The sequence below is a fragment of the Ananas comosus genome, unplaced genomic scaffold (assembly GCF_001540865.1).
Source record: "Ananas comosus cultivar F153 unplaced genomic scaffold, ASM154086v1, whole genome shotgun sequence".
Lineage (NCBI taxonomy): Eukaryota > Viridiplantae > Streptophyta > Magnoliopsida > Poales > Bromeliaceae > Ananas > Ananas comosus.
The window spans coordinates 14,513-26,012 of NW_017891068.1; the positions used below are offsets into that span (position 1 = coordinate 14,513).

The 11,500-nt window shown below is 35.7% G+C and overlaps 1 protein-coding gene across 1 annotated transcript; it reads left to right on the forward strand.

The window, feature by feature from the left end:
• Window positions 1-3,960: 3,960 nt before the first annotated feature.
• Window positions 3,961-9,533, forward strand: LOC109704606. The gene is made up of 6 exons (XM_020225366.1): window positions 3,961-4,379; window positions 5,175-5,280; window positions 6,155-6,207; window positions 7,068-7,199; window positions 8,475-8,547; window positions 9,276-9,533. Exons 1-6 carry the CDS (start codon window positions 3,999-4,001, stop codon window positions 9,353-9,355), a joined length of 825 nt encoding a protein of 274 aa, XP_020080955.1. The 5' UTR covers window positions 3,961-3,998; the 3' UTR covers window positions 9,356-9,533.
• Window positions 9,534-11,500: the final 1,967 nt, after the last annotated feature.

Here is an 11,500-nt window from a genome sequence, read left to right on the forward strand (position 1 = left end):
CGGACATGGGTGATTGTGGTCGTAGAGGTTGGATGCGCGATTTTGCGAAGGATTGCGTATAGTGCGCATCCTCCTATTCAGGTTTTTTCTACTATTTCGCAATTCGTTCTTGGGTTTCATTTATAATAATCTGTTTTCTGAATTTTATTACGCAAACATTATGAAGTTCTTCTAACTGTTTTAACGGTTTGCTGACATGCATTTGTGTGACATTTGGCGATGTATTGTTCAAATAAATTAGCGTGAAATCAATTTGCTGCTCACAAAGAATACCGAACTTTGGCGGAGGGTGAACAGGATTCGTCCGAATGGAAATCGACCCCCCGAGAGGAGGAACGGAGGAGGATGAAGAGGATTTGGTATTTTTATGTGGGGTTCAAAGTTTTAGAGGGAGTCTGAAATGTGTGCAATGTTGTTTTGGAGGTGACAAATGGTTAAGCTGGCAAGCCGACGGAATCAAAGAGCGCAGTTACGGCTTGTTAGAGTATGCGGGATTATCTGGTTTGGCTTTTTAACATGTTACATCGGCGGGTGATTGTGCAAGGGGATTGCCTTATTATGGGATCGAGAAGGAGGAGCTTTCTATGCGCTGGATGGAGCTAAGTGGGTTTATGTGTCGTCTTCTCGAATCACGAAGTATAAGGTCTAACCATTCGAGGTATGTGTTAGTCTGAAATTGATGGCTTTATTATTCAGCATGATATATGTTCTAATGATAATGGTAGGGAAATAAGCCGTCTGAGAATTGGTCAGTTCTATTCGAATGGAAGCACATTAGTCATTTTGCGCGCTGCCGCCAGTATTTACAAGGCGTGGAAGTTCTACAGTGGTCCAAACTTGTGAAGGTAACTCTAAACCAACGAACAAGTATTTAGTTTACATTGCCTGGAAGAGAGATCAAAAGAGATTAGGTAACAAGAGAATATTAAGCAAGATGTGATAGGTTTCTATATAGCATTTTCGTTCGAACGAATCAAGCCGCGATAATAAAGAAATCCATTCTGGTTATTTGGTATGCTTCTGGGGAGCTATCGAAAATGTGACTAGAGTTGTTCACACGCGAGAACTTTAAGATAAGAATCTTGCTTATTTTCTTTTAAAAATATATGTTATAATTTTATATCTCTGACTCGATTATTTGACGGCATATCGTTTATGCTAGAGGAGTGGAGAAGGGTCTTCGGTAGCCCGCCATTATTCCTCACTACCGCAAGCCGACGATGAAACGTTTCACAAGTTAAATTCGAGGAGTTCTTAATCTGTGTTCAGAATTTTAGTGGTGGCCTGTCTTAGACAAAGGCAAAATCAGGTTAAGGCTTATTTGGTTCGCTTCATCAGGTTGTTATGGGAAAATATGGTGGACAGTGGAAAGTGTCAAGTTAGACCGACTGATGATATGGAATGAATCGAATGATAGAATACAAGGGGTTTGAAGGCTCAGTTGATGAGCACCGATTGGGTACCCGCCATATTTGTGAAGATTGATTTCTATAGTGAGAACATTCATAAAGAATTTGAAAGATCTCAAATATTTAGGTTATAATAGGAGCTTGGGGAAACTAACAAAATTACTACGTCCGAGAGCAGAAGCTCTAATTTGAATTTTCCGATGCTGCTGGTAGGGAACCCACTTGTGCTTGTTCAGACTATAGTTGTGCGAAGCTTACAGCAAGGCGAAAATGAGTTTCTAAGGATGACAAGAGAGAAGTTTCTTCAATTGTGGAATACATCAAGTTTGGTACAGATAAGAGGTGGGTTATTCTAGATTAAAATTAATTCTTTTTTTTTTTTTTGTCTTTTTGCTTCAAAAGAAATTAGTTTATTTTTATCCAAATAAGGCTGTGAGGTTGGAAGCCTTTAGTGTGTCCACTTGATTGCTATGCAATTTATTGTCGTAATTGCTATCATTTCATTCTGTTACAAATAATAATAATAATAATAATAATGGGCTCAATGCAGAATGTAGCAAGTTACAGTTTCACTTTTTTCTTGATGCCGAAAATTGCCTCGCTACTGCTAGTTAATGATTCATCACACTTATTTAAGCATAATCGAAGTGGTTGTTTAAGTCGGCCTAATTCGAAAACAGCACAATAGGGATGTAGGCAAATCCTCAGTCTTCTTGCGCAGCCTAAGTAGAAACACTAAGCCAGATCTTTTCTTCAAAACCCAGAAAGCTCATTCAAACTTATCGTACCAAAAATTCTATACTTATGTCAGTAATGAAAGAAGCTTGTTTTGAAAGCCACATAGTTGCGATAGTGAACGTAATCTCATGAGACAAAACCTCCTTGGAAAATGAGATGGGTGTTAGCATGGAGCTCCGAAGTTCCAAAACATTTTTAACTTTGTCTTAGTAAGCAAACGCCATTTGAGCCATTTCCACCACAACATTCCCGGCATCTTGTTGACAAAAATAATTAATTATGCCTTCTAATGTCTTTCATATGCATGTTCATGTGGTCATGATGATCTTGTAAAAAAGGTCTCCGCAAAACTTCAATTAATGGGCTTGTGGCAGAATTGACAATATGTGAGAGAGGCAAGTTTCTGCTGGCCTTACTTTTTTTTTTTTTTCCTTTTTTTTTAGAGATAAATAGCACGCTATCCGTTTCGTTTATTTTATCTATAAATAAACTTAACTGAAAATGTGAATCAACTAGAATTCGAACTTACGATCTCAGGTACCAACCACCAAGCTCTTTGCCACTTGTGCTAGGGATGGTCGGCGCCTCTACCCTTTTGGCTGGACACAACTGCATGGAGTGGAGCAGAAGTTTATTTAAATTGCCTACAATACGTCAAATAAAATTATATATATATAGAGAGAGAGAGAGTAAGGTTACTATATTTTTATGAGTATAGAGCCATTTGTACATATAAATTATTTTCAATGATGGAGTTTCGGAATCGACGATCCACACCATTAAACATGATGTAGAGTGTTTGAAACTTTTAAAAAATAAATTTCGTAATTGTTTGAAATCATAATAAAGTCCATCAAGTGCGTATAAAATAAACGGTCAAAATCGAATGACGTCCTTAAAAATGGATGATCGGATCCCTTAATTTAAGATCGAAGTTATTGATTTTTATTTAGATAGTGAACAAAATTTTCTATCAAAAATTCAACTTCTTTTACACCGTTAAGCTAGCAAGTATCTCATACCGGCCGTTAAAAATTATCGATTTTGAGATTTTTTGATTGTAAGATAAATAATTTCAAAAAATTCTGAAATTTAATTTTTGGAAGTTTTAAATGCTCTATATAATATTTAATAGTATGGATCGTCGATTCGAAAGTTTTATCATCGAAAATGATTTATGAGTACAAAGACAATCATACTCATAAGAGCATCATAGCCGAACTCATATAAAACTAGGCTAGAATACTATTAATAACACCAAGTTATTGATGCTATTAGATTTTCGGTTCGTAGATAAAAGAATGTGTGGTTGGGATGATAGTGGTCCCCTATGGTTGAGTGGATGATTGGTTGAATAGTATATTCTAACAGATGAAAATGATTAAAGAGTTAAATCAAACAGTGAAAAACTTGATAATATCAAGTGTTTAGTACTATCGATAATATCATAGCCGAACTTTCTCTCTCTATAAATATAGAATTGAGCTTCTATATTTTTAAAAGTACAAAATCATTACAACTTATATATTTTCGATCTTTGGATTAAGAATGTATAGTTAGAACGATAGCGGCCCTCTAAGGTTGAGTGGGTGATTGATTTAATAGTATGACCTAATAAATATAAATGATCAAAATGATGAATTTAATGATGAAAAAATTATAAGTATCAAGTGCTTTTAACGCACTATAACCGGACTTTATATACTATTTTGTCAAAAAAAATGCTCCAAAAAGAGAAAAGGCATATAAAAAAGGGAGATAAAAAAGAGATATAAAAGTTGAGCGCTTGCATTTCCACAGCATCCCTCATGGTTTGAATCTCCCTCCGCCCTTCTCCTTTCTCCTTCTCACATGAACACTCTCTCCTCCAACTTCCGATCCCGACTCCGCCTCGACCCCGCCACTCTCCTCCCCCTCAAACCCTCCTCCCACACCCTCCTCCTCCTCCACCGCCGCCGCCGCAGCATCAGCTCCGCCTCGTCGGCGGCAGCCGCCGCCGATAATGGCGCCTTTAGGGTTAGGTCGGCGGCTAGGGTTTTGGAGGCCCAGCTCAAGGAGGAGTGGCTGGGCTCCCTCTCCTTCCCCTTCCCCGATAACGGCCGTTCCCCGGCGCCGGATTCTAACGGCGGAGGCGGCGGGGAGTCGGGCGCCGAGTGGGTCGTCGGGATCGATCCCGATGCTTCGGGGGCCTTGGCGCTTTTGAAACCGGATGGTTCTGCTTTTTGTGCTCAGGTAATTGATTCGCTCCTCAATTTGATTCGTCTTTCCCTGTTGCGAAAATTGTTACTTTGTTCGTTCTTTTAAAAGAAAGAGTGTAATGTACTATGTGTTTGCGGCTCTTTAACAATGATCGCGCTTTGAACCTATTTGGAGTACACTAAAATAAGCGAGCCATTTTGTAGGCGAAGGGAGATTATAATTTTGTAAGAAAAAAAATGATTTTTTTTTAAAAAAAAAATTTAGTGTCAAGGTTTGAATTGCTATACATATAAAGGGCTTAAGTGTTTTAGTTTACAGTAGTAAAGATTAGTGCTTTCGTGCAAACTTCGGAGTTCAATGTATGTTCTAGGGCGTGTTTGGCCTAGTCGGAGCTTCTACAGATGTGCACTTTGAGAATTGAGGAAGCACTAATTGCTTTTTCATCAACACCTACCAATGGCTTCTTGCTTTGTGTAGCAAAAGCAGAAGCTTGAAAAATTGAGCTTAAGCTTTTTGATTCTTTAAGCTTATTTCATCTTCCTGCAATAGCAAAAGCTCCAAACTATTTGTTTCTCGAACACTTTGTTGCTGATTCTTGGAGTAGAATAGCTGATCTGGAAGCTACGCCAAATATGCACTTACTATGTTTATGTGCACAGTATGGATGAGGATATCATCGTTGTTATGCTTTCTGCATTTACTTACTCCTGTATGAGGCACCTTCCATGGGCATACTTGCCTTGGTGCCCTTGTGATTGCTATATACTCGCAATACCAGTTGAAGATTACTTCTCAGATTTCTTGAAATTGATTTCAATGATTTTGTAGGTTTTTGACACGCCCTATTTGCAAGTACTTGTTGGAAAAAGAGTTCGAAAACGATTAGATGCGAGGTCTATAATCCACTTGCTGCGTAGCTTTGGTGCACCACCTGGTATGAGAAGGCAATGATAATGTAAAGAAGGTTTTATCTTTTCCTAACTTGGGAATTCTACTCTCCATGTTTTCACATGCAACCGTGTGCTAAAGTCATTGTTGTCATTTTGTTTTGTTGTCATTTGTTTTGTTCTTCTGTTAGTAAAATAACTCCTGCTAACAATTTTTTTTTTTAATATCTCATGTCTTCTTTTCGTGATAGCCAATTCTTCAGATCAGGGAAATGAGGATCACTGCAATTAAAATATTGTTAAACTACAAGAATTGTTCCTAAAGAATTAATATTCATCCCAAATTTTGATCAGCTGCACTTATTTTGGCAATGTTGCTTACCAAGTGCCAACATTCAAAATAGATTCATACTATGAACTAGATAGAACATAAGAACTTTGCTTTATCTTTCCTGCTTTTATTTAGTGGATTGTGTCCTTTGTAACTTATCTTTCTGTTCAATAATAATCCCGCATGAAGAAAGCAAATCACGTTTTAGCTGCTCATGAATGTTAGTGAGTAATGATGATTCTACAATCCTATACATTTTCCTATACTTCTAGCTAAGAATTTGTTTTCCATTCTAGATTTCTCAGGAAAAAAAATGTTAGCGAGTAATAAGCTCTATGCTTTTCTCCAAAATGAAATCAGAACATGGATCTTCTCTGTTTATTGTAACTATATGGCTATTATGAGGTTATTTCTCTGGATTTCCTTAACTATATTTAGTGCTGTAGTAATTGGAATTGCAAGTAGACAATTTATAAAATACTTTTTCTGTTGTCTTGGAAGCCTAAATTGAACATTTTTTCTTGCTCTAGGCATTAAATTGAATCTTCTTTCAAGGGAAGATATAGGTAATAAACCTTCTTCTTTTTCAGGAACTAGAGCATATATTGAGCAATCAAATCCTTTTCCAAAAGATGGGAAACAGGTCTGTGTTTTAACTTGCTCTTAGGTTCGGTTTCATATAATACTCGATGTCAAGCATCTTTAATCTTGTCATGTGTAATTTTACCAACTGTTTCTATACAAGTGATGTGTTTTTTAGCCGTATAATCCTCAGCACTAGGTTGCTGCTGACATACAAATAACATGCTTGGTTTGTTGGCTAATCATTTCTTTGGACATTTCATATCTGACTATTCTGCTGAATTTCTAGGTCAAAGATGTAGCAGTGTCTGAAAACTTGCGTTCGCATATATCAGCTAACATGATATTCATTTGAAACCAAATCACAACTGATGTTTTTTTGGTTCACTTGGTCCGGTCTTGGAGATAGATCGCCTGATGGGACTGAGAGATCCCGAAAAATTCTTTTTGGCTTTCTTTTGGGACCAACAAAATTTGGATTAAGCAAGATAGAGGGTATTATTTTTGTTATACTATATCTGAAGAATTACTAGAAACTACAAGCATTGGACATAAGTTTAATTGTTTTAGACTTTGCTTAAACACAACAGTCCTTAGATTGAAATGTACTATGGTTGTGATATAATAGACTTGAACCTGAAAACCAGTTAAATATGGATTTAAATCATTTAAATTGAAGCGAACCAAACCGAACCAAATTTAATATTGTCTTGTTCAATTCAGTTTTATATCTATTTTGTTCAGTTTGATTCAGGGTTGTCTCATTTTCTCCTAAGAACTACTTGCTGTCATTTAGGCTTGGTCTTGTCTTCAGAATGCACATCGTCTACAGACCCAAATATACGAACCCTCCATTCTATTTAGCTGATTATGGTTTGACAGCTCATCCTATTTTTTGGTTTTTTTTTCTTTTGAATAAAGGGTTGGTGGAGTGGAGGCTTTACGTATGGATTATGGATTGGAATTTTAGTGGCATCAGGATTTTCAGTTGTGCCTGTGCCATCTAATTTGTGGAAGAATTACTTTGGACTTTCCCGTAGTACCTCGAGCAAGGTTTGTCGAAAACCTTCTTATGCTGTTGGTGTAATTTTGTGTTAGTTTCCTTGTCTTTTATTGAACTTGTGCAAACAACATGCTTTATTGTTTAGTATAAGAACTATGTTGTGGCCTTTACTTAGGATGCAAGTTGAAGTTTCAGTTAAGAGTTGACTATTCAGAGTTTGTACCTCTTTCTTTTCTGAATTTATTCTCTTTGCTGTATACATGCTGTTACAGTTTACCCACATTTTAAGTTCCACTTCTATGCAAAGGCTGTGTGTTTGTTATTTGGTTGATTACAAATGTATCCCCTGAAGTTTGGTACCGATTTGAGTCATGTCCTTGGATATTAAATTTTAACAGTTTAGTTAGTGAAGTTTGTGAAACAATAGAACTAGGGGTGGCAATCTAGCTCGGTGTTCGCGAGCCATCTCATGTTCGGCTCGAAATGAGCTTGAGATCGAATTGCTCGTTTAGTAAACAAGCCGAACACGAGCTGGGGTCAGCTCGCTCGTATTCAGCTCGATAACAGGTTGAATACATATATTTTATATTTATATAATTTATTTAATTTATATTTACATATATTTATATATATAAATAAATAATTACATATATAATATATATATTTTTATCATTTGATTTTTAGCAAAAAAAATATAAAGCCGGGCTCAATTATAAAAAGACTTATTTATATGTAAAGTTTCAACCATTAGATCAAAGTTTAATGGATAAGATTTTATAAATTTAGTTTTTTATATATATCCAATCTAATCCATTTAACTTATTGTTCGTTGGCCAGCTCGTGAGCCAGCTCATGTTCGGCTTGTTTATTAACGAGTCGAACACGAGCTGAATTTTTCGGCGCGATACTTTAACGAGCTAGCTTGTGTTCAGCTCGTTTATTAAACGAGCCGAACACGAGCCGGCCCCAGCTCGCTCGTGTTCGGCTTGTTGACACCCCTAAATAGAACCTTTCATTTGTTGAGGGTCAAAAAGAAGATCCTACGGTTAGAATCACCGTCAAAACCCTAAAAAATCTATCATATTGACAAACCCTAGAAAGTAATGATATTCTGACACGTCATCTTAATCCCCAAGGCACCTAATGAATGACTTAATTGTTTCATGGAAGAAACTTCAGGAACTAAATTGTGAAATTGAGTCCCTAATAATGTAATTGAAATCATGGTCAAAAGACTCAAATTTGTAAATAGCCCTTAGTTTCCCGAAGAGATGACTGATATTTTAGCTGCCCACATTTGATGAATGATGATATGCTGCTGGCAGGATGATAGCAGGAAAGCTGCATCTGTCTTGTTTCCAGACTTGGCTTCTTCGCTGAAGAGGAAGAAGGATCATGGTAAACGTTTCACTACTTTTTATCAGGCTTTTTGCATATATATGTACGCCCTACAAAATTATCTATTTACACGTCCCCGAAAGTTCAATACCGGTTCAAAATATTACAACTCATGACAAGAAATGCAACTTATCTTACTAGGGAAGTCAATCAAATTCATGAGACGGGTGGTTGTTTATCAATCTCATCATCATAACATAAATTGATATGATTCTAGAATTGCAAAGTTTTTGCTTCTTTGATAATTCACGGTACCATAAGTGGTGGTGCGTTCGCTGTTAGATATTTATTTTGCATATATTAAATCCTTGTATCTTGTGCTCGGCCGCTGAAGATGTTTCTGCTGATTAACTTGGTTTTTTTTTAAAAAAAATATCCCTAGATAGAGCCTAATAGTGTTAAAATGACTCATCTGACTCTTTAATGAGCCGTTCAATTCACAGTTTCTAATATTCTGGGAATTCTCCATCATTCTCTATCCAAAATATTCAAATTGTCGCCATGCAACTCAAAGCTGTGAAGTTGTAAGAGATGTGGATGAAGTTGTGGAATCATTATAGGATCCCAGCTAGGATATAAAATATATGGCATTTCTAAAATATTATATACCGGTGAAACGAACGGCCCTTTTTAAATAGTTGAGAAATTGGAACTCAATAGTGTAACTGAAGTATTAGAGTTTCAGCTACTTTATAACTGTAGTTTTGATGATATGTTTTCTGGCGCAGGACGAGCTGAGGCTCTTCTTATTGCAGCCTATGGAAAGGGGCTTGCACTAGTAGTAGAATCAGAACCAGATGCAACGTAGAAATTGCATGAGATTATTATTATTTTTTTTGGTAAATTATTTGTGATAATTGTTGCTTCCATTGTTTTCTGATTTACAAATCAACTTTAGGGTGGAATGGATTGAAGGGAAGCTGAAGGACTGTTGTTGTGTAAAGATTATATTTCTCATTGAGGTATTTTTGTTGTGACTCATCAAAGTAATTGCTAAGATCTCTCTCTCTCTCTCCCCCTCTCTCTAAAAAGCTCCTGAAGCATCTTTCTTGAGGAATCTTATGATTTTTCTCTTTTTATTATTCATGATCATGATCATCATCATCATCTATAGTAATCGCGGTGGAGGTGTCCTATATAGCCAACATATGTTCCATCAAATTCTTGGGTGCATTCAAAAGTATATGTATTTTTATAGATTGATTGATTGATTAAATATGAGTAGTGAATGGATATGTCAGGTGCAGGTAGAGCTGGCATTTGACCCAGCTCGTATCCAGCTCGAAATGAGTTTGAGATCGATCATTCGTTTAATAAGTGAGTTGAACGCTAGTTGGATTTTTCAGCTCGAAACTTCAACGATCCAAATACAAAGCTTCGATCAGCTTGCTCATGTTCGGCTTGACATAGGTCGAGAATATATGTATGCACACGGCCCAAAGCTTGCTCATATTTGGCTCAATATAGGTATATATGTATATATATTTACAATTTATGATTTGAATTTTTAAAGAGATCTTTATTTTGCGAATTTCAATTATTAGATTAAAATTTTACTTTTTTATTTTTTTAAAAAATATTCATTCAATAGTAGAGCTGACAATCTAACTTGTCATTCGTAAGCTAGCTCTTATTCAGCTTGATAATGTACGAGTCAAATACGAGTTGAATTTTTTAGCTTAGTAATATAACAAGTCAGTTTGTATTTAGCTCGTTTGGTAAATGAGCGAACCCGAGTCCGCCCAGCTCGCTTGTGTTCGGCTCGGCTGTCAACCCTTTTTGTTAATTTCAACAACTGCTTAGATCGCCATGGGTGTCGGGCTTTGACACTTAATACAAAAGAGCATATGAGAGTGAATTACACAAAACTTTTTTTATCTAAAATATTTATTTATTAATAAATATTATGAAACTATAAAAATTATTATCTTGTTATTTATTTCGAATAAAAGAATTATACACATTTCACCAGCCATTTCATTTTCGCACTTATTTTGAATGAAAGTTAAATTTTGCTGAAAATAATATAAAAGGGGAAAAAGGCAATGACGCCAAATGAGACCTATAATTTCACCTCATCATATCCCTGGCACGTCTAAATATTATGTTTTTTTTAAAAAAAACATTAAAAAAATCAGGAATACGTGAAAATTCAGAAGGACCCATTTCAAAATGTCGTATAGTTAAGGGGCCTCATACAATCTTTCACCAAAATTAAAAAAGGAAAATTTCAAACATCACCCCTGTGGTTTTGTACTTTTTTATTTTAGTATCCTATGGTTTAAAATGTATCAATTTAATACATTGTGGTTTCGGACTTTCTTACTTTAGTACCCTGTGATTTAAAGTGCGTCAATTTAATCTGTGGTTTCATTTTTCTCTTTTCGTCGGCTCTTCTGATAATACTTCGTTGAATTTTATACAAAATACTTCAAATACCCTACCTAGGTTTATCGAATATTTACTTTAGTACTCTTTAGTTTTAACTTTATCACTGATTTTTTTTCCTCCGTTAATATTTTGTTAAATTATATACAAAAAATTTCAGATACCCTATTTAGGTTTTATCGAATATTTACTTTAGTGCTCTTTAATTTTAACTTTATTACTGATTTAACGAAAAAATTTAGTAAAATTGATAATAAAAAGAGAAAAATAAAACACAGGGTGCCAACTTGATACAATTTAAATCACAAAGTACTAAAATGAAAAAGTGTGAAACTACAAAGACTAACTTGATATACTTTAAACTATAGAGTACTAAAGTGAGAAAGTGCGAAACACGTGGGGTATTAGAAGTTTACCCTAAAAAAAATAAAAACAAAAAAAATTATAAATTATAAATCCCCACCCTAAAATTCCCCAAAAACTATAATTCCAACCCTAAAATTCCCGAACCCGAAGCCACAAAACGCTCGGGGCCTCTCTCTCTCCCTCTCCCTCTCTCTCTCTC

What these genes read in the sequence shown, in the direction of transcription:
- LOC109704606 (XM_020225366.1), top strand. Translation starts at nt 3,999, where the DNA reads ATGAACACTCTCTCCTCCAACTTCCGATCCCGACTCCGCCTCGACCCC. An exon ending in TAGCTTTGGTGCACCACCTG is followed by an intron (nt 5,281 to 6,154) that starts GTATGAGAAGGC and finishes CTTCTTTTTCAG; the next exon opens with GAACTAGAGCATATATTGAG. An exon ending in GAAGAGGAAGAAGGATCATG is followed by an intron (nt 8,548 to 9,275) that starts GTAAACGTTTCA and finishes TTTCTGGCGCAG; the next exon opens with GACGAGCTGAGGCTCTTCTT.